Here is a 23,905-nt window from a genome sequence, read left to right on the forward strand (position 1 = left end):
CTCTATTTAGAAGGCAACAGCTTACAGAGTCACTTTGTTCCCTTTTTTAATTATGAACTGACCTAGTTTTATGTTCAAAATAAAGTAATTGACCGAACAATCTTTTAATCGATCAGAAAGAGACTCATTGTGAAGAAGTAGAAAACCACTCCACAACCAAATCACTAGTTTCTGAATGTTCTTTCTTCATCTGCTGTACAGAAAGAAGGAGTAGAACAAAAGCTTATTGATTACAACCTCCCCCTTTACAAAAGAATTTTAAGACTCTGGAATCAAACGCGAAAACGTTTTATTCATTTACGTTATAATACTGTTTCCTTAATTAACTTTTACCCCCTTACTCCGGCCTTCAGAGTAATGTATCGTAACCTTTCTGAAACTCAAGGACCAGCAAAAAGTGTGAAACAATGGGACGGACCACTATCTTGCAGTATGTGGGTCTGCTGGTCGAGTGGTCATAGTGACGGACTCGCATCGCGAGGTCCCGGGTTCAAACCCTACTGGCACCACAGTTGTGGTCAGCTGAAGATGGTTTTCTGTGGTTCCCATTTTCGAGAAGAGAATGCGATCCGATCTCCCCGTTAAAAAGTCTCGCCACAGAGAGCCACAGGCCTACAAACGGTACAAATATTCAATCATTACATTCGCTTCTGAAATATAGATAGCAGCAGTGAAAAACCAGACACAACACTAGATACGCACTCAGAGTATTATTAGATACTCGCACTTCTCCGGCACACCTCACTAGGTAGTAAGTTGTCCATGGCGATAGACCTGAGTTGTGCTCTGTTTAAAGAAAGTATGTGGGACTCGCAGAGAAGCATAGATGGAGAAACGCTGCTGCATTCTAACATCGAGGGAACCAAGAACCCACTGTGACATGCCATAGAAGTTGAAGTTCCCTTGACTGTTTCAAGCAACCAAACGTTAAAAATATTTCCTCACTATAGAATGATATTCTAATGCAATCTTTCATTGGAAAGATTTTACAGTTTTTGATACCAAAGAACCCCTCGGGAAGCTCTCTCCTGCATCAACTGGAAGCTCTCATACCATAGACCAAAGGTGCACACAAACTCTCGATTTCGCAAAAAGAAAGCGTACCTCTGGCGTTGTGTGGATTGGTACTCATTTATGGTGAACACTTTTCGCGGGTCGGAGGCTGCGTACCATTGCCATAGACCATTCATGGGATCCAAGTAGATGTGTCGGGAGGGGTGATTTATTGGGTAGATTCGTAGTAAAGTGCCGTATTTAACGGGGCAGATAAATTTTTCCCATATTACCTGACTCTTGTTATGGGCGATCCCCCCCCCCCCCCATGGATCCTCGCCTGCCATAGGAACTCGCTGTTCCATTTCGATTTCTGTTTGATTCGAAATATCACGTGGACCTATGGTGGAAGACTGGGAAATATTGAAATGAGACGAGTGTAAACCTATTATTAGTTTTCAGAAATTGTCCCCGGGAAATTCCGAGACACCTTCAGCCATTAGATGATCTTTTTGCAATCGTGCTTACCAGAAAGAGTCATTTATTCACTCACCAAGAAACCCGTGATATGCCATAACTACTCGGTATTTAAATTCGAATACCGTATCTCTTTTTTTTCATCCTACTAACACTTTAAAAATCACTTGAGCACCCAGTAAGTCCGAGGAAACCCTTTTGAAACTTTCTTTAAACATTCCTTAAAACTGTCCACAAACCAGTCTATCGCCATTGAGGCAATTTACTACCGTTTTACAAGAAGATCGTACGGAGCCATTCAGCATATATATATATATATATATATATATATATATATACATACACACACACACACACTCTCCAAGGAGGGAATGTTCTGTCTGCTTTCATAGCTTAGAGGTAGAGCATTCGTCCGGCATAAGAGAGACTGAGTGTTCGAGTCCCCGTGAGAGCACACATGAATTTTCTATTCCTAAACATCAATACCTCTTTATACAGCCAGTTTTCCGTACATATCATAAGAGGAAGCGAGCTGTGTCAAAAATGTGGTGGTATACTTACAATATTGTGCGTGAAGAAAAATCTGGATTAGACAGTTATTTCTTTGAAAATATGGCAGTATTGCATCAGAAACAAGCTATCAAAATTGCTCAAAACCAAAATTGGGGTACCGTCATCCCCCTCCCCCCACGTTTTTAATCTTCTTGCCAAGCGTTTAAAAAACATTCAGACACCACCAACGATTGGATTTTAATCAACCCATAAAAGTGGCACTGTCTTTGAAATATATATTTTTTTAATCTGTGTTTTATATCTAGGTTTTGAACAAAAGGCATCAAGATGGACTGATTGAACTCACCGATGAATTCGAATGCTTCCTGGAAGAAGCAATCGATGACTTGGCAGGACGTGTCCCTGAGCGGTATGTTCTTGTACCGGATGTTCTTCAAGACCTCTGGAGGACACGACGACTCGCTTCTGGACACGTTCAGCAGCGCCGTTATGCCCAACTGCTTCAGGAGATACGGCCTTGAGGCATCCCCTGCGCTGCCCAGCCACAAGTGCGGAAGAATTTCCACTGGACCATCTATTCGAAGAAAAAAGAATAAAACAAAAGAGTATTAATAAAAAAAAAAAAAAGAGCACATAAATAGTTCTGCGAATTGTTTCAGGTCAAATAGAAACGACCGCGACTCACTCTATGCGTACACCTATCTACACCTATCTATCTCTATAAGACATCATACACGCAACGCCTATGAATTGGGGCAGGACACGCACGCGATGGAGGACGTGGAAAACGACGACTCCAGAATCAAAATAACATACACTGAATATAGATGGCATGGTATCTATCTATATAGGCTATCACGTTCCTGTCACGATTTCGAATTGAAATGAAGGCAGTCGTTCGTTGACTGGACGGACATCAGCCACATCTCGGTGTTTCGAATCTCCGAAAGGACATGCCTACGCGATTTGTATAATGACATTTACACAACGACTAACACTAATGAAGCGAATCCGGAATAAAGCAGAGCGCTTTTCCCGACATTTTCAGAGGAGTTCACGTCGGAACACCTACTACCGATTTCCGAATTCACCACCATTTACGGCGTGGAGTGAAAATATGCGTTTAACGATGTCGTCACGACGTCGTTTAAAAGAGCAAAGTTAAATACAAACTTCTCTCGTGGAATTATGTGTAGCTAGATGCAGAGGCGGATTTATGGTTTTGTCGCCCGTGGGCGCTACAGAAAAGTTGCCACTATTACCCCAGTCTAGTCCGATTTTCTTGACCACTTATTTCTCGAATTTGCCGCCACGGGCTAGAGTCCGCCTAGCAACCCCCCCCCCTCCCGCCCTGTAAATACGCCACCTAACTCTAAATTACTTTTCTGATTATTTTCTCGGTCGCTTACTGACCCGTTCTTTGATCTATAACTCACCCCCATGCTTACACACTCTCTAGATCAATCTTTTGGTTACTCCCATGCTCACACTCTTTAGGTAGTTTTTTTGGTCACTCCAGTGCTCACACATGCTTTAGGCCAGTGTTTCTCAGCCACCAGGCCTTATAAATATAGAAGACAGGTGGCATCATCATTCCAAGAACATGAAACCACGCATAACTCTGACAACATAAATATGTTAGGGCAACACACCACGCGTTCCGGCATGTACCGATCCGTTAGCAATTCCTCAGAGAAGTGTTTAAAAGCTGTATGTACGGTTAAGTAGTAGTATCAATACAGAATCGTATGGAAATGCTCTCAACACAAGTGAACGCTGTCAGCTATGACTTGAACGTGGCACACGAGCTTTTGTGTTCTGGATGAGCCTTTTTTTCGCATAGGTTTTAAACCTGTAACACGAATACCTGCTTGCAAGTTGCTAAATTTTTCGCTCATCCATACTACCAGAGAGACGAATCTCGCTACCTACCCCCCCCCCCCCCCCCCCCACCGTATTCATCTTCGCGATACGTTTCGGAGCGTGCGGTGTACCGAAAGCTCGAAAGAATAATTTCGCATTCGAATTAATTTCACATGCATTATTATTATTATTTTAAACACAGTGGAAACAGCACACGCACACACGATTGCCGTACATACTTATCTCGTACATCGGGGAGGGGGGGGGGGCTGTCAAAGCAATCGTTTATAAGCCGTATAACAAGCAGCTGTCAAGCTATTAGCTGAACACCCAATCGAAGAAATGAAAAAAAATACATAAGTGGGAAATTTACAGGAAAAAGAAAGACGGGTACACTTTCCCACCAAAAAAAACGGGGAGGAAAACAAAGTACATATGCATGTACTTCATAATGAGTTCCAGAAAACACGCAGGTGTTTTGAAACAAGGCTTTTTTTTCTGTTTTCCTCCTAAAACAGGGCAAAGGTTAACGTGGTTTTCGAATCAGTCGTTTTTCGTGCAGACAATGAATAATAACGTCCGAAACGCATTTAAAAAAAAAAAAAATTCCCAAGTGAACAGCTGAGCACTATAACAGTGCAATATACACTTTTGTTTCAAAAAAATTTTTTTTTTAGAACGTCCCAGAAATTTATAAGCGCACTTCATGAAATGTTCAAGTCAGAAAGACGAAATTTACAGTATGTATATGGCTGTGATTTGCATTCCTATCTTCTGAGAGGTTCTTCATGAGCATGTCGGTGGGGAAAAAATTTCATAAAGTAGATTGAATGCGCCCGTCCTAAAATGCTAAATTACTTTTTCAAACTCTTTGTTGCAAAAAAAAATTATAACATCCCGAAAATTGCTTCAGAAACTTTGAACATCCGACTTATTACTAGGACTGGTCTGAATAATCGTTTCGGTTAATCGATCATTTGTTAATAGCAGTTAAAAATTTTAGCAGAGTTAATTGACTCGATCTCAATTCGATTAAAATTTTTCAACAGTTTATAATTTTACTTGATTTTTTTTTTGACTGAACCAATTAAATGTCTTAAATTATGTTCCTACACAACGTTTCAAATAAGTGACCGTATTTAAAAATATATGAATCATTATTTTGATCAAATTTTTCGACATGAGGTAACAAGTCGATTCAACGAAAACTAGTGATAATTTTTAGTAAAGTTACTGATACAATAAAAAACGTCGAGGTCCATGTTAAGAAATTTCAGGAAATGACAACCATGTTCAGCACATCGTCTTTTTTATACCAATTGAAACACATTTTAGAAAACATTTTAGGAGAACAACTTCCATAGAATGATATCGATGGAAAACGACTTTTGAATGTTTACTCTAAGTTTTAGAAATTTGCGCATTCATGTCTCTGGCAAAGGAGGACGATATTAAATAGCTTAAAGCCGGCGGCCTTCATATATATATTTGTCAATCTTTATTTCTTTACTTTCTACATTTGTCAATCTTGTTCTTTATTTCTACATTTATTTACATCCATTGTGTGGATAGATGCGTAAAATGAATAGAATATGTTTTTATAGCATCAATTAATATTTTACATAGCTACCAACACACTACGTTTATTATGAATGAATAGCATTTGAAAATATTCCATTAAATTTTCTTGATTAACCAATTAAAAATTTTAATCGATTCCCAGCCCTACTTATTACATGAGCATTTTCGTGCACAAATGGATATCAAATTCATCGAAGAAGTGTTGTGCGTCTTTTCTGGTTATGTGTGTAAACCATGCATGGTATTTTGCTCAAGGAAAACGCCCTATATAAATAATGTTTTTTTTACTTTCCCATGTTAAAAATGTAGCGTAAGGAAATCAGGAAATTTTGTGTCGCCCTCAGACTCCAAAATTTAGCAACCACGTTTAGAAAACCTTAGGCACCAATACCGATTTTCTAGTCGCCATGGCAACCTGCGAGTGGGATTTGTCCAGCCCTGGTGTAAACCCAGTATTGGAATTAATTAAACTACTCTAATTGCATCCCAACATATTGCCGATGTGAATTTCTGCAGCATCGATATAGGTTCATGGACATGGTTGAAATCTTGATGGCAGATGAAATTTCCATCTCCATACGTCTCCTTCAACTTCTAGAATCAAAAGATAGAGAGCTTTATGTACATCTACAGAGAGAAGTTTTCTGTGATTCATTGGTCTATTTTTTTGGCTCCAGCAGACGAAGACCTTGTTTGAAGATGGAAAACGCAGATTGTGGATCAAGAATTCGGCCGTGTCCATCGAACTTCATCGATGCTTCGGTGATTTCGCGATATCTGATGATGGTACCTGATGCTGCAAGAGTTTGTGGAGTCGTGCTAAAAAAAAAAAAAAGCTGATCAACCGCAAACCAGTTGCTACAATAGCGACAATTATGTTCATGACTTAGGTACAATCTAGATCTGTGCCGAAGACGCCAATTCCATGTCTTGATGTATAAAATCCATGGCCAAAGACAGCACAATGTATATGAACGATATCAGCGCACGTTTTCTCATACTCTCCAAGCACATGCATATTTAATTTTGCGTTTGAATAAATGTCCCGTTCTTCTAACCGTAATGCGAAGATTGAACTATTCTAGGTTTGCATTCATAACCAGGAAAGACATACAACACTTATATTCGATTAAGTTGATATATCCATTTGCATGAAAATATTGATGTAATAATCAGTTTTAAGTAAGATGGTCTATTTTTATGATACAAAGAGGGAAAAAGTAAGTTGACAGCTTTGGACGTATTCAATATTTTTTATGCTATTTTTTAAGCCACCGATATGCACAAGAACCTCTTAGAAGGTGGAAATGCAAATAACAGCCAAACTGTAAATTTTGGTTTTAGACTTGAGCAGTTCATGAACGCGCTCATAAATTTTTGGGACGTTCTAATTTTTTTGAAACAAACGTGTTTACTTATACCATATAAACTAAAAATCTCACGCTAAGTTGATTCTAAAGATGCAATTAATCGAGAAACAATCTTCCAATCGAATTTTACAGCCGGAAAAACAGAATAATCAAAGTCTGGCAAAACTTCGGCGGGAGAGAGAGAAACATGAGACACAGAAAATTTTAAATCAGAGTCTGCGATTTTTGAAAAAAAAACAAATCTCGTGTCAAAAATGTGTTTTCTTAAAATTTAAAGAATCAGTGTGTGTGAATTTCCTCTCCAAGTTTTTTCAAATGTCATCAGACCAGACGTCTGATAAATGCCTTATTATTATTTTTTTTTTTAAATCCTGTCTCATTCGCGTCCGTCATTGAATCAACCTCTATCGAGACGATTCCCAGAACAAAAATAAATGAACGTTTTATACATGGGAATCTTATAGAATCATGCGCCCCTCCACGTTTCTTAATAATAATTAAATGTGACAATTTTTCGCATGCAATCATTTTTGGAATTGAGTTCATTCGGCAATTCATTGAAGTCGAATGGATTTCAACTAATGGTAAAAGGAAGGTACAAGCATGTTGTGAGATTGAAATTAGTAATAAAAAATGAGAGAGATAATTACCATATTGCTGCTTCTGTTCCCAGACGGCCTTCGACGAGAGGGGCAAGGCTGCAGAAGACGACGTGTTCCACTGGCTCGAGGTCAGTGGACGACCACCCAGCAGTGCCGGTGGACAGCTGAGGACACAACGCGGCGATGCCGTCGGAGGGCTGCTGGACGGGGCTGATGTTGCCGGGGTGCAAAAGTGCGGACAACTGTGACTGAAGTTTTGATAACCACCTACGAGATACATGGGTTTTCAATTTTTACACTGGTTTCTCATGCAATATGATATGAAAAATGAATTAAATTGAATCACTTCAAATTTCAGAAATGCACCATTAATTCAAGAATTTTTAATTGATAATAGTGATAGTTTTCACTGGAAACCTCAACCAGGGCTCCCACATCCTGGAGCCGAGCCCTCAGGCCAGCATGGCCTTCTACAATAAATTCATGATGTAAAAAGAACAAAAATGAAAAAAAATGATAAGATAATAATCATTTGAGGCTCCCAGCTGGAGCAGCTACACCCTATAGATAACATCTTATCCATAGGAAGTGTCGGCTGGAGTCCTGTCAGCTTTTCCCAATGAATGTGGGACATGGGGAATGGCACGTTTTTGTAGTACATGCGCTGAATATTATTCTGAAAAAAGGTCCGTGGTTTTCATTTCATTGGTGCAAGAGGTAATGGAACGCAAAAGGTTAAGAGCCTTTGCACTAAAGTGATTTTAATTTTTATCATTTTATTGTTATCATTTTAACGATTTTAGTTACACTGAAACGCACGTTCATAAACGGGCCATATCTTCACGAAGATTTGGAAACCAAATTCCCAATTCCTAAAAAAACCACCTAGAAAAATTGGCAAGAACCTGAATGATAATCTATGGGTAATATTAGGCTACCGCAATCTAATACGCAGGGTGCATAGCCATTTTATCCGGGAATAACTCGGGAACCGTTGATCCTTGAAGCCATACTGGAAAAAGTATCCAAATGACGTGTAGACCTCAGATGCCTCATTCATATTTCAAGCGTTGTGTAGTTGTTAAAATAAAAAAAAATAACTTTTTATTCGGTCACCCAGTCTCTTAAAAACCAAATTAGGGAGAAAGTTGTTGTCCTGTCTCTCCTAGGCCGAAAAAAAGAAGAAAAAAAAAAACCATGGTTTTTAAGTGCAATATTTGCTTGGATATTTTTGAATTTGAAAGCCACTGAAAATGACGAAAAGAACCGCGTAAACTAACGGCAAGCTCATTTTACGCTCCATATGCTGTTCTTTCCCGCATGTTCAGCGATTTTCGGATTCAAATATCTCGAAGAATATTGCGCTTAGAGAAACATGTTTTTTTTTTCTTTGTTAACCTCAGGAGAAATGGGGCAACATTTTTCCCCAATCGAATTTTTCAGGACAGGGTGACCAAATGAAAAGTTAATTTTTTTATTTTAATAACTATACAACCCCTCGCAATAAAAAAAAAACGTGTTTGAGGTCTACGCGTTGTGTTTGAATACTTTTTCTAATTGGATGTATACCTCTAGGATCAACGGTTCGCGAATTATTTTTGGATAAAGTTGCACTGTTCCTATGCACCGTGTATATAAAAGATAATATTTTTCTTCAGTTCCTCCACATATGAAATTATTTCGGAGAAAAATCGCTCGCTGGTGAGGTTAGAACGTACCAATTTTCTACTATAATACGAGGGTATGACGTAAAATATCGAGCTCATTACCGATTTTCTGAAGAATGTCGTCGTCCCTTGAAGAATGCTAAAAAGGATTTCTCTGGGCAAAGCATTTCCTGTTGGTAGTGGTGGCGGCGGCGTTAAAAGTTAAGAAAGTGTTGTTTGTCTTCTCTTTAATTTAGGATCACGGTTTCCTCCGGGAAACAGAAAATTGCGCTGCACACCACCAACACCACAAAAATTGGGACGTGCAACATACACACAATGCACAATTGTCATTTGCTATCAGTCATAGGAATCCATCCACAGGATGCGCGGGATCTAATGCGGTTTCCGGTCGGTTGTACGAGATGAATGTTTCAAACTTGGGATTCGGACTCGAAAAAAGAAACATTTCCCTCGAGTTTTTAGCTCACGATTACTATTATTCGTCACCGTCACGATTGACGAGTATCGAGAGCATAACTTTGGTTTCGTCTTCATTTGCATAGCATTCGGTCAAAGTGGAAATAGCTCCGCGCCTGGATGACGTCCCAATCCAGAGGAAAAGAAATACTAAATGAGAAAAATCTCCAATTCACTGAATAATGCAATTTTTTTCCCATCTCTCGTTGGGCACAAATGCCTCAACAGTTTTCTTGGAAACTTTGTCTATTCATGCGGTATTACAAAAACATAACATCGAGATTTTCCACCCATATTGAAGTAGAGGAAGGGGGAAAAAAAAACTCAATTTATATAGTTATAGACTTTTTGAACCCCCTCCCCCACATTAGCGAATACAAACTCCTCGAATGGGTGGGGTGAATGTCTACTACCCTTGCCCTTCCATCTATGCTAAAAATACAATTTTTTCACTGAACAGAAGGGAGCAATCATTCCGTTCGCCCCTCCCCCTCCTGTATCAGTCTATTCCCCCATCTCCTAATATTTTGAGCCCTCCCAATAATTCCAATAATTTTACGCCTGTAGTGACCATCTTCAATGCCGAGGGCCATCAACGAAGTGTGGGAATCGAATCTATGGGGAGAAAATCCCGAGACTACACAACCGATTGCCGAGTCTCAAGCAGAATTTTGATTGCTGTTCGCTCCAGTTTAATGGCCGAAGGGAAGGCACTTAGGGACAGGAACACTTGTGTACAAGAACAGTTGAATTCCGTTTTAATGAATACCGTTATAGCGAAAATCTTGTTTTATATAGAGAACACTTTTCTAATCCCCTAGATAAGTTTTCTTAGGAACAGTGCTTTACGCGACTTCGCTATAACGGGATTTCAAAAACGTAATTTGGCATGGAAGAAACGCTCAAATCCATTTCACCAATGAATATTTTTTGGTAACACACCAACAATACCATAAGAATTTTAATTGAAATTGATTCCAATGAATCTAGAATTGCCATATTTGCGAAAATATTTCACAATTCTCTAGCTTTGCTTTTAAAGTTTTTATAAAGAGACGAAGATTGCTGCTTATCAGCTGAATATTGACTGCTTTCATTAAAAATGTTATCAGCCTATCATATCAGGCTCTTCAGGAAAAAAAAACCCACACTCACTAGCATCAATATGCAGTAGTGAAGGCAGAAGCAAAAAGTATTAATCAAAATTATTCATATTGCCTAAATTGTGCCGCGATTTTTGGCTCTTCAGTTTATATATATAAAACTGAAGTGGTGTTATAGTCGGCGCACGTGAGATGGGACATAGCATCTCCGAGGTAACGATGAAATTTGGATTTTCCCGTACGACCATTTCACAAGTGTACCGTGAATATCGGGAATCCGGTAAAAAATTAAATCTACGACATCGCTGCGGCCGGAAAAAGATCATGCAAGAACGGGACCAACGACGACTGACGAGAATCATTAAACGTGACAGACGTGCAACCTTTCCGCAAATTGCTGCAGATTTCAATGCTGGGCCATCAACAAGCATTCTGTCTGATCACCTGCACCCATTCATGTCCATTGTGCATTCCGACGGACTTGGACAATTTCAGCAGGACAATGCGACACCCCACACGTCCAGAATTGCTACAAAGTGGCTCCAGGAACACTCTTCTGACTTTAGACACTTTCGCTGGCCACCTGAATCTCCAGACATGAACATTATTGAACATATCTGGGATGCCTTGCAACGTGCTGTTCAGAAGAGATCTCCACCCCCCTCTTACTCCTACGGATTTATGGACAGCCCTGCAGGATTCATGGTGTCAATTACCTCCAGCACCACTTCAGACATTAGTCGCGTCCATGCCACGTCGTGTTGCGGCATTTCTGCGGGCTCGCGGGGGCCCTACACGATATTAGGCAGGTGTACCAGTTTTTTTGGCTCTTCAGTGTATATGTACATAAGTTTGATTAACTAATTCATTCAAAAAAATTTATTTTACTGCAGGAGAGAGAAGTTGGGTTTATTTATTTTTTCTTATCCTTATGAAGAAAACCTATCTTACCGAAGTTAAATTTAACATGCTTAACGCGATTTCGTCTTACGTGATGATTTTGTGGTACCAACCTCGGTCAATAAGATGAAGGCCACGGGCCCCTTCAAAAAATAATATTCAGCACACAATGTAAAAACAGTAAGTTAATTGTTTTCTCATTCGAGCTCACGGACCCACTCAAACCTCTTCAAGGGCCTCTGATTAAGTACTACTGTTATACCGAGAAAACAGTGCAAACACACTTTCGTTTATCATTTCAACTCTTTGTGTACCGAAGGTTTTGGGTTGGAATCTAGTTGGGGGGGGGGGGGCACCACAGCTATCTATGTCCTAGATCTTACAATAAATAACACAGTATATAAGAAAAAGTTTTTCGCAAATGAAAAACAATTTTTTGTTATCGTAATCATGAAATCATCAAGTTTTTGACGCCATTGGTGACGAAGCACTACTCGTGGCAATTTTTGTTTTTACGTGAAAGGATGTAACCACGGCGTCATTCACGTTCCAACTTACGCGGTTGTGGGAATACATTACCTGCAGACAGGTCAGTCAAAAACCTAACGTTTAGCGTCAATTACACACATTGTTATTGTATTACACACAGTAATATAATAATAAAAATAATAACGGAAGAGGAATGGAAACACTAGTTACAAGAGAGCCATTAGACTTCTCCCCCGTATTGGTAGAGACAGTGGCGTAATAATATACGTTGTTTATCCTCCTCACTCTCGTGGGTTTTTATTTTTGCATTTAGTAGTTTTTACGTTTACTTACGTCAGACAGCGATCAAGACCAGTTCCATAAACAGAAGCGATAATGATAACAGCAAAAAAACAAAAGAAAACATCTTCATAGGTTGACCTCCTTTTTATTTTTCTTATTATTTTATGCATTTTTCGTCTCTGCCATTACTTTAAAGCAATGGATTTATGTCTATCTCTTCATGCTGATGTTAGTTTCCGCTCTCGAAGAAAAAAATTCTTCGCACTTCCTGTTTTAATATTTCTACAAGAAAAACATGTTTATGGATTTTCTCCAACGGTTTTTTTTCCCGTACTTTTTTCTAGTCAGGGAGTGGTCATCCCGTATTCTATGTATGATACGATTTATCATGGGAAAAGGACAAATTTGTTTATATCGCAATATAAGAAAAAACACTTTCTTTTATTAATCAATGGTGTTAGAGGTCAACACTTTCGAGAAGGGTGTGGGACTTCCGATTCCGGTGTACCAACCTTCGATCCGATATTCTCTAGAACAGTGGTTCTCAACCTTGGCAAGCCCGCGGCCCGGTTTCATTCATTTTTGTGAATGGAAGGCTCAGTCAAACACAACACGGAAAAATGACGGAACAAACCAAACAGGGGAAATGAATGAGGAGAAATGAAATGGCTGATCATTCGCGGCTGGGCCGCGGCCCAGCGGTTGAGAAATACTGCTCTAGAATACGGGTTTCCAACTAGAGTTCTGTGACAGTTTGACGAAAACTTGTTTGCTATTGCTACTCGTAGAGTTGCTCTTTATTTAAATTTTACGGATATAGTGTCGTTTTAATAAGATTCAGACCTCATTGGATGACTGAACAACTTAGAAAAAATAACATTACATTTTTTCACATCGCACCAGAAGTTCATGAATGTCGTTTTCCCCGTTTCGTCAGGAATTCATAAGTTGTAAAAAAGTATGCTTCTTTGGAAATTTTACATGAGAATTGAGGATTCGAGAATTACAAAGTTTACTTGTACTTTACGAGACCTCCAGGGCCCCACCTTCGCATATGATTCCCACTCGGGCAGGGCACTGGGATCTTATTTGCATAGGAACTTCCACCATAAGATCTGGCACAATAATTAAAAACAATAAATATGTAAATTAAGATGTGGTACCTAAGCAGTCTTTCATGATGTTGACACGGCAGTAGGCGGACACTTTTTTTGGATAAATATTCAAAACTTTGTTTCAGTTCCGTACAACAGCCTCATTATCATCAAGGGTTCTAAGCCTTTTAAAATTTAACAAGAAGTTTAACATGGGAAGATTCAGAAGTTTAACGTTGGAAACTCTTGCTCTAGAATCGGATTTTTTTTTTTAGAAATTTTGCTACAGAGACTACTTTGCTTCTCATCCTCAATTATTCATTCTCGCTTGTAATTGTAACCGCATTATAATTTTTTTTATCGCAATTGTGAATTGTAGCCGGCTGGAAAGCAGAGGAGGGAGGGTACCCCCTGAAGTACTGGTAAATCATTGGCATTAATGTTCATTTTTAAGTGTTTATTTTTGTCTTGGGTTATATAATAAACCTCTCTAAGCAGGTCACACTCCAACAGTGCTGTCTTAACGCATGGGGCCCACCCGGGGGGGGGGGGAAACTCTGGTACATATGAAGGCTTAATGATTGAGATTTGGCTCCATGATTTTCTAGAGCGAAGTAAGTTTGTAAACTAGCAAGCTGTTGATTTTTCCTTGAACATATAACATCACTCTGCCCGGGGATCCCCCATGATGCTCTTTAACCAGCCCTGACTCCATTCCTCAAAAAACTGGTTCTTCAGATAGGTTTTGGAGTATTTGGCCATTTGTGGTTCCAACTTCGAGGAGCGAATGAAAGATGGAAAGTCTCACCACAGAGAGCAACAGGCTTACAACGGTACAGAATCATTGCACTTCACTTATAGCTAGAAAAACTGATGGCAGAACAGCGGCACTACACATAACAAGCATTACACATTAACAAACTTCACGTTGGGTTCACAACACGTACACACACATTCCAACATGTAGCAATTTGTTAGAAATTCCACAGAGGAATGTGGACGAGGTACACGAGTGGTATAGTAGTAGTAGAAGTATTTGGCCACACAATGTTGAATTGCAAAAAGTAAAATGTCTCCAACCCAGCGGTTTCCAAACTTTTTTGCGGTAACGTCTTCCTTGAGCTTCCAAAATTTGCACTTGCCTCCTCATTCTTTATCAAGACAATACTCATTAAAGTTCATTCCAGGGTTATTTCAAAGGGTTGGCGCGCGTCTTTCTCGAGAAATTTCCTGGTTTCGGTTCGAAAAACCCTGCTTGACCAAAAACAAGTTTAAATTTTCTCAATGTTGACGATAACGTAAGACTAAATAACAATTTTTTCAAGGTCCTTAACGAGATAAAATAGTCTGGAAAAGAAGCAATTCAAACCACTCATCAGACCTGTTAGCTAGAACAGAAGCAGCTCCCTTGCCCATTTCATGGTTCATTTGTGGCTCTTCAGAATAGTTTAGTAGATATTTTCAAACACACACTTATAAAAAGAATGACTTCAAGGAATAAATAGGCACACAAATCTAGCCCGCCACGACGCCTCTGACAAAGGTTGACGACAAACACTTTGGGGAACACTGAGTTAGAACAGACTACAGAAACTACAGGTCCCGCTCAAGTTACTCCTCATTTGTATAAAGTGTGAAGGTGGTGTGACAAAATAGAAAAATTGCAAATTGTGATCGAAATTTTCGAGTCCCACATCAAGGCCACACACCTCTCGCCAGGGACGCAACTGGATGTTTGGTCAGTCGGAGCAAGTACGCATTTTGGAACCTCCAGCCCACTTTGTAAGCTGAAGACGCTAAAGAGTGAAATTTGCGCCTACTCTGGCCTGGCACCCGGAGCATCAGACCCACTTGTCCCCGCCCCCCCCAGTTACGCCCTGCTTCTCGATGAACACTACAAAAATCAAAATTATACGAAAAAAATCCGCGACATTTTCTCTCTTTTCTTTCAGGGTGGATGGTATGTACATACATGCAAGCGATGTTTTATTACAATCTCGCTTCTTCATCTTCGTCGCCTTCTCTGCTGCCCTTCCGAAAATACCGGAAATATTGCGCAAACACAGGAAGTAAATACTTTCTCAGCGTTGATGACGTCTTGAGCCTCTCTCAACATGCCAAGCGTGAAGATGAAAAAAATAAAATAAAGAATGAGAATCGTTGGCCGAAGATCTCGGACTGTGACTGATGCTGTGTGTGACGAGAGGAGGGTAAGGTATCAGCGGATGAAGGAGCTTAAAAGAAAACTTAACTTTTCTGGGACGGTTTCTCAGCTTCCTGGGAGAAGTACAAGAACTTCAGATAATGGGAAAATGCGAAGGAACGAAAGAAGAATGGCGTGGTGGGAGAGGAACGATGATGCAGTCGACCATATCCAAAAAACAAGACTTTCTTGTCACGCAAAAGCTGTACGACAACAATTGTCGTACAATTTTTTATTTATGTTTCCACTCGGCGACATCTCCATTCATATTCCCAAGAACAATACTTCTTCCATCGACAAATTTCAATACTTTTCAAATTACCCAGTCGGCGAATGGCCATCACAATATGTACTCTATCAAGGCCGTAGACTCGGTTGTGACCAATGTTATCCAAAAATAAAATCTTGAAGAGTAATTTCACTCCTTTCCGAAATTTTAATGGGTATTTTACAAAACAGGGTTTTCCTCTATCACAGTGTTTCTCAAAGTGTGCGTCGCCAACCTTTGTCACGACGAGCTGGAAATATTGATGTGCGTGCCTATTTATGCATTAAAATGGTTCTTTTATGAATGCACAACATCTACTAAGCTATTCTGTAGATGAACCATGAATAGGGCAAGGGAGCGGCGAGTGACAAAAGTGTGATCTTTCATCACTGCTCTATCAGTAAGAAATAACTAACTTTCAAAAAAAAAATTATCTCAATATTTGAAGGAGTATTTACACTCCTTTAAGAAATTTGGAGGAGTAAAATTGAATTTTGATGCGTGAATCACGCATCTTGATGAGTATTGGTGAACACTGGTTGCAAATATGCTTCATCGGACACGAAAAAAGACAATGTTACTAAATTCTAATTACGGACTCCTATGAAGAAAAAAACCGGTACTTTCTAAAGTGGGCGATATCACCCCTACTCCAAATTACAAGCATATATGGCCCCCTGAAGCCCCTTTTTTTTTTTAAAAACCGAGCACAACTCCGGCCTATCGCCATGGAAAATTTATTACCAAATGAGTAGTGACGGAATTGTGCATATGTTATAGTGTTATCATCTATTTTTCAAACTATGAGTGAGGTGTTTATATCACCTCATGATGGTACAGAATATCTGTACCATTGTAGGCTTGTTGCTCTCTGTGGTGAGACTTTTTAACGGGAAGATCGGTTTGCATTCGCACCTCGAAGTTAGGAACCACAGAAAAACAACTTCAAGCGACCACCAACTGTGCCGCTGGCACGATTCAAACACAGGCCTTCGAAGCACTCTAACTACTACTACTTAATCGGACTACTAACGAATCTGTACATGCCGGAATTTGTGCCCCTAACGTATTTATGTTTTCAGAATAATACATGTTTTCGTGTTATACTGGTGCTGTCATTTTTTTTCCATACTTTGAATCCCTGGAGCACTAAAGAATGCTAGATGCTTGTGCTCGAAATTGTGCTCTCGCAAAAACTCGTTGGCAGGGCCCCAGCCCCACCATTTTTTGTTTTTAAACACAAATTCTTTATAGAGAGGCCATACAGCTCAATGCCTCCTATGAGGTGCGGCAGCCGTTCTAACTATAGAAATGCCCACGAAACATCTTGCCTGTGTGCCCGCCAAAGATGGGCCAGCCTATGAAGCTTGACGCAGGATGTGGGGACATGCTAGTTGGACACCCAGATAAAAACATTTTAACTCCGTTTAAGAAAAAAGATGTAATATCAGGCTGTCGCGAAAGGCCTTGTTTTACACGGCCTCCTCGATTCTAAGGGGAGGCCGTGTAATTTCAAGCTACGGCCCAGGTGTAATATGAGCATTTTTCAGAATTGCAAGTTCATGCGCTTCCACTAAAGCAGGAAACGGGCATATAGGATGCTCGAGAATCAGGGGAAAAGGCCTTGCACATCGCCATATCAAAGAATGTGCAACGTATACAGCTGCATAGGGTGGCAAATTTTTGGGCGGCAATTTTTTTTTTCTAAATGTTTCTGAGGTTTGTTTGGAGGTAGAAAGAGAATGCACAATATATTTACTGCATAGGGGGATGTAGGATAGCTATAAATATGGGACTAGCCCTGCTGTACTGAGAAGGGGAAGGCTACCTGGGTACAGTATCATATTCCATAGGTTCCCTCAAAAAATGGGTGAACAAAAATTGTGTTCTAGCAAAGACTGTTGGCATGCGTACCCCCCTCCCACAGGGCTGATAGGAGCGCCCCACCATTTTTTGTTTTTATAACACAATAAATTCTCTATAGAGAGGAAGCCTGAGAGGTGCGGCAGCTATTCAAACTATAGAAAGGCCCATGGGAGCCGCCGAAGATGGGTAAGCCTATGGACCCTGCTGCAGGATTGGGGGGGGGGGGGGAAGCATGCTTGCTGGACACCACAATTAAAACATTTTACCCCTGTTCAAGGTGTAAAATGAATAATGGTGTAATACAGTCGAATCCCGTTATAACGAATTCCAAAAGACCGGGGAAATCACTTCGTTATAGCTAAATTTCCTTATAAAGATATTCAAGGTTTTCGAATTTTCCTACGTAAACGTATCCGGGGGATTAGAAAAGTGTTCGTTAAAACGAGATTATTTTTTTCCGCTACAACGGTAGTCGTTAAAATGGAATTCGACTGTAGAAGGTTGTCGAGAGTTGCGACTGGTGTAATATGAGCATTTTTCTCAGAGTTGCAAGTTCATGCACTTTTATTAAAGCAGGAGCGACCGAAACGGAAAAAAAATGGCAGAATCACGGAATGGGCAACGTGTGCAATCGCACACGGTTTGGCTAGTTTTCGCTCGGCATTTTTTTTTTCCCAATGTTTTTGAGATTTGTATGGAGGTAGCGAAAGAATGTACAATATATTGGGGTGATGGGCAAATAAGTTTGGGGGCGACGGATTTCAGTGTGAACGAAACTTTTTCTTTTACTTTGGAGGGTACCCATGGGTATGAGATTAGAATATAAAATATCTTGTGGCCCAATCGGAGGCGGATTTAACGGCGGGCGCGTGCCCTGGGCCCGAAAAACACAAACTTTAACTTTTTTCTAATTTAGGGGGCCCAATATTTTCTTTCGCGCCAGGGCCCCCGACTAACTTTAACCCGCCACTGGGCACAATTTAAGTAATAAGGCTGTTGCTGAACTAATATCACTAAGTAACCCTTATAGACCTGCTGGAAGGACATTCAAGTCCCTTGAGGTCAATAGTGTGTGTATTATATATTTGTATATCGTATAATTGTTTGTACATGTACGCATCTTTGAGTGATTAAAAAAAAATCATCAAATTGGCACACTAGATTATCGTGTGACAATCAAATTTAACGATAACATATTATATTTCAATATTACTTTTAGAATCAATCAACGGCATTAAAATACATTCACACCACATTAATTCACATTGATTTCAACAAGAGAAGGATTTATGTTTTTCCGTCCTTCTCTCATTCACATATAATTTTCTTGACCACTCACGCCTCAAATTTGCAGCCCTGGGGTACAGCCGTCCCCCTGCAGATAGTCACTCTTTCAGTCACATCCATGCTCACACACTATCTAGGTCATTAACATTCTTTCATACAGTTTTAGTAACTTACATGTTTGCACACGATCTGAGTCATTCTTCTTGATCACGCACTTCTCCTATTCTACAAATTTTCTTGGGCAGTCATTCCTCAAATGTGCCGCACTGGGTCCGATAAGCCCCCCCCCCCCACCCGTGAATACGCCACTGACTTCGATAATTTAACAAACTCAGGGCCGTCTAACTGCACCATGGGCTCCCCTCCCTTCTAGCTAACCAATGTATGCACTTATTCCACAAAATGATTACACCTGATCATGATACCACCTTACGGTAGTCCCCAATGCACAGAGGGCCCATGCCTTGAGACGGCTCTGATAACTCTGGCGTGAAATTTCATTTAAATGTATAATCGACAAATATTATTACATGCCTTTTTAAAAATTTATATTCTAATGTAAATATTAAGTTAAAAAAAAAAACAACTCACTTTCGAGATAGTAGACAGTTTTTAGTCCAGCTTCGACTTGAAGGCACTTCGCTACGAATTCGATAGTCGACAGCTGCTCCATAGAAGTTTGATTAGTAGGTGGTTGTTTGGGAAGATTCGAGCCATGTTCATCGTACAACACGACGGGATAGCACATGTTACCGGCGAGCATCGAACGGAAATGTCCGTTCGGTAGTAGAGTTCGTAGGGGCAGCGTCGTACCTCGAGATCGACGGCGTAGTATAGCCGGGCAGTGGACGTTTAAAGCCCCAGCGATGTGTCCGTCGTTGTAGGCCACGAACGAGCGGCAGTCGAGCATAAGCAACTTTTTGGCACCGGCGCAATTCATGGAGTTCTCGTCCGTTTCGCCCATCTCTAACCAAGTCCTCAATTGATCCGTTGACATTATGAAAATTGTCATCCCGCTCGAAGAGGATCGCCTGGCGGGATGTCTCCCGTGCCGCGACGTAACTTTTACCAAATCCAACATCAAATTATTCGTGTAGATTAAATAAGTCCTAATGATATCGATCTATTACTGAAACAATAATAACATATACATAACCACGCACGCAACTTCCCTCGACGACGCTATTCACAAATCAACACACTCACGCGCGCGAATCGCGTCTACAATTGTACGTAGTAGGACGTCGCTACTGAATGAAATATCTGGTGAATGAAACCGCAGCACGATCATTTTGTTACTCCGCGCAATAAATAGTGCATCGTTTCTATTTACACATTACAAAAATCAGTAAAATTTTTGAATATTTTTATATAGAATCACTAAACATAGTTCAATTTATCGCGTATATATGCAATAATTATTCTAAAAATCAATTTTTTGATTTCTGAATCAAATATTTACGTTGATTCATAATAACTGTATCCATCCGCTTAACCTTGAATTACCTATTTAAGGCTATACTAGATGAAATCTGTATCTAGTATAGCCGTGTTTATTTCAAAAAAAATATATATATTAAAATAAATACCGAAATAGCAGCTAAATTCTATATAATTTGTTACGAAAGTAATTAAAGTGTTAATTAGTAAAGATTTTTTTATAGAAATAAGCTGATTTTAGTGATAATATGATTGGATCATTTATACAAAAAACTTAATAATTTAACTAATTAATTGAGTAACGGTAAAAATGAAAAGAATTCTGATCGAATGTTTTAAATTATTTGTTCGAAATAGTTTTTTCTCAATTTTAATATTTTATAGGTGAAGCTTTTTTTCCCTTTTTTTTTTTGTTGGCCAATCGCGAACGCGCACGCACCTCCTGCTACGTGGTCGTGCTGCTGAGGTTTCCGCCGCTCTTAGCAGACGATAAATGAGCAGAATAGAAAACATATTTTTTTAAATATTTAATATTGTTATGAAAGCGGTTTAATTTATTTTATGCATGAATTTTAACTCATCTGTTTTGTTTGTTGAAAATGGCTTTTGATGTTCGAAGGTGAGTCAAATATTGCGAATTGAACCGCGGTCTTGTCATTTTAAAGGGGAGAATAAAAAAAAGCCGGCATGTTTGTTTACATAACATAAGCCTAATAAATTTAAAATACATTGGATCCCGCTTATAATGTTTTTCAGAAAACTACCATGAAAAAACCTTGTGAGCGGAAAAACGCTTTAAACGGGAAATTTCAATCAGAATTCAATGTGAAACCACTAAAATAAATCGTAATAAGCGGGATCGACTGTATGTCGCCAATTATTAGTCACTCTTTGTGGTTATATTAGAATTTAAGAACTATCAGGATATTCAGTTTTACTGTCGATTATCTCTAAAACATACGAACACATTTAATGAAATTTGGTGTGTACATCGATTCATTAGGTTCATATTATGTTACTGCCAAAGAAGTGCGACCTGTTCACGAAATAGTCGAGAGTTTTCGCCCAAGTCCGATTTGCAGAAATGATTCAGGCTTTGACCGGCCGATTCGCGAAGTGGCTGGAGATTCCCTGGCTAATGTTCGACGTGCTGATGTAATACGGTCCGGTAGGAGCCTAATCCATTTCCCCCCCCCCCCCCATCGCCAACGTATGATACATGGCTATTCAGGGTGAATGTGACCTACGAAGGTTTTTTTAACAACTGGCTGTTGCAAAGATATATTTTGGAAAGAGAGAAAATTCAACTGCCCCTGCGGGGAATCGAACTCGCGTCCTTTCACTTTCAGGTGAACGCACTAGACTACAGAGGCACCGAATTTCTCAATCTTTCCTTGGAGCTCGTGTACACTGAAAGGGACCGTACATGGATGGCCAGACCAGTGAAAGTGAAAGGACGTGGGTTTGATTTCCCGCAGGGGTAGTTGAATTTTCTCTTTCCAAAATATATCTTCGCAACAGCCAGTTGTTAAGAAACCTTCGTATGGTAGCGGAGAGTGACATCATCCTTGAATGTGACCTGTTCTACTAAATGAAAAGGGGTGATAAGCGAGCCGAAGTGTGCACATGAAACACCCTACATCCAACCCTGTCCTATCTCGAAGCGTTTTCGAGTTATGGTGGATAATCGATTGTGAAAAAAAAGTGAGTTTTAAAAACTTGAATTTGTGAAGTTTCTGAGAGACTTATACATAAACTATGCACATATTTGGGAAGAGCAGAAAAATTTCAAAAAGGTGACACCAATTTCATCAAAATATCTGGATTTAACAGTGAGCTACAAGCACTGAAAGATTGACGAAGTTCAAAATCAAATTGTCGCCAAAATGCCAAAATTCTTAATCGCCAATTCCTCAAACACCCTTTTAGCTACAGTCGGTCAAATTTACCAAAAACTTGTCCATTCCACCAGCCTTTGAAAGAGCCTGCAATAAACCATATTGGTGTTTTGGTTCAGGAGAAATTCTGCTTTTTGTTTGCAATACATCACTGAAATCGGCATTTGTTGCAGTAAATATTAGACAAAAATTTGGAATTGGCAGATACAGATTTTTGTGACAAGTTGATTTTGCAGAAAAAATCCTAGATGGTGACACCACCTCTATCTACAAGATATCTGTATTTAATGGCAAGTTACAAGCATGCGCTGAGATATTGTTGAAGTGGAAAATCGAATTGTCAAAACCTACCAAAATTTTATAGATGAACACAGATGTCACTGATGTATTGTAAACAAAAAACTGAATTTCTTTTGAACTAGTCACTGATGTTATTTATTGTAGGCTCTTTCAAAAGCCATTGAAATGGACAACTTTTTCGTAAATTTAATCGATTGTTGCTAGAAGGGTGTTTGCGGAATTTGTGATTAAGAATTTCCGCGAAAATTCTATTTTAAACTTTCCTAATCTTTCAGCACTTGTAGCTCATCATTAAATCCGGATATTTTGATTAAATTGATGTCACCTTATTGCCTTTTTCTGCTCTTACCAAATATGTACATTGTTTATGTGTAGGTCTCAGAAACTTCACACATTCAAGTTTTTTCAGACATGACACATTTTTTTTCCATAATTGATTATCCACCATAATTTAAAATGCTTTGAGATAGGACAGTGGTGGAAGGGTGTTTGAAATGTCCACTTGGGCTTGTCTTTCACCCCCTTTCATTTGGCCGAACATGTCATGTTTCGCCCTGGAAATAGTAGCTGTATTGAATTAACTCCGTGTGATGAGAGAGAAAAAAGAAAAACTATTAACAGAAATATATTTTTCCTGTCAAATATTTCAGAAAAAAATAATTACCACATTGTGGCTGCAATATGGGTTGCCACAGCTAACATGGACATAATTATGAAAAAATATGCCAAATGGCGATGACGTCAAATCATGCCTTTTCTTTTCAGACTTTGGCCAAAGGTCTACAGTCACTTTACAAACTGGCTGGCCAAAGTCTGAAATTTGGACAATGGCTGGATCAGTTTTCAATGAAACTGGCCAATTCTTGGAATGGCTGATTTCTGGCTTTGGCAGTAACATGTACAAAAAAAATAGGCATATAACAACAGTGCTTCATGCATGGGTGTAAGATGCATCAGTGCAGAATAGTCTAACACAGAGCTTATGATATCGAACAAAAAGAGTTAATAGAAGGAGGGCTGTGGTCTTCTCTTACTATTACACAGGTCACACAACATTAATTTATATTAAAAATCCAGCTGTTTAGGAGGTCTCAGTGGCTGTCAGCTTCACTCTTCCAGCAACACTGTTTTCATCTCCTGAATGGTTTGGGATTGAGGGGGTGGGTGGTGAGTTACATTTGCCTTCCTAAGAACGTCCCAGGTATTTTCAATAGAGTTAAGGTCTGCAGATATGGCTGTCCATTCTATCA

General features: G+C 39.5%; 2 protein-coding genes across 3 annotated transcripts in view; one reads left to right on the plus strand and one right to left on the minus strand.

Annotated features, from left to right (window-relative positions):
- Positions 1-20,252, minus strand: part of LOC149077571 (dual specificity protein phosphatase 1-like) — a 35,427-nt gene extending 15,175 nt beyond the window's left edge. Inside the window, exons 1-3 of the mRNA XM_089245137.1 lie at positions 19,609-20,252; positions 7,448-7,666; positions 2,330-2,557 (exon numbers count right to left, since the gene is read on the minus strand). Coding sequence (XP_089101263.1) covers positions 2,330-2,557; positions 7,448-7,666; positions 19,609-20,098 — 937 coding nt within the window. The 5' untranslated portion in view covers positions 20,099-20,252. The remainder of the gene's footprint in view (positions 1-2,329; positions 2,558-7,447; positions 7,667-19,608) is intronic.
- A 644-nt stretch (positions 20,253-20,896) lies between these two features.
- The window catches only part of LOC149077572 (endoplasmic reticulum-Golgi intermediate compartment protein 1-like), a 50,933-nt gene continuing 47,924 nt past the window's right edge, over positions 20,897-23,905 (plus strand). The window contains exon 1 of one of the 2 annotated variants that reach the window (XM_089245141.1): positions 20,897-21,076. In XM_089245141.1, coding sequence (XP_089101267.1) covers positions 21,057-21,076 — 20 coding nt within the window. In that variant the 5' untranslated portion in view covers positions 20,897-21,056. The remainder of the gene's footprint in view (positions 21,077-23,905) is intronic. The other variant, XM_089245140.1, reaches the window with a different exon arrangement.

Source organism: Pholcus phalangioides, unplaced genomic scaffold (genome assembly GCF_987345545.1).
Source record: "Pholcus phalangioides strain wild (caught in Gottingen) unplaced genomic scaffold, Ppha-v1.0 ptg000015l_1, whole genome shotgun sequence".
NCBI lineage: Eukaryota > Metazoa > Arthropoda > Arachnida > Araneae > Pholcidae > Pholcus > Pholcus phalangioides.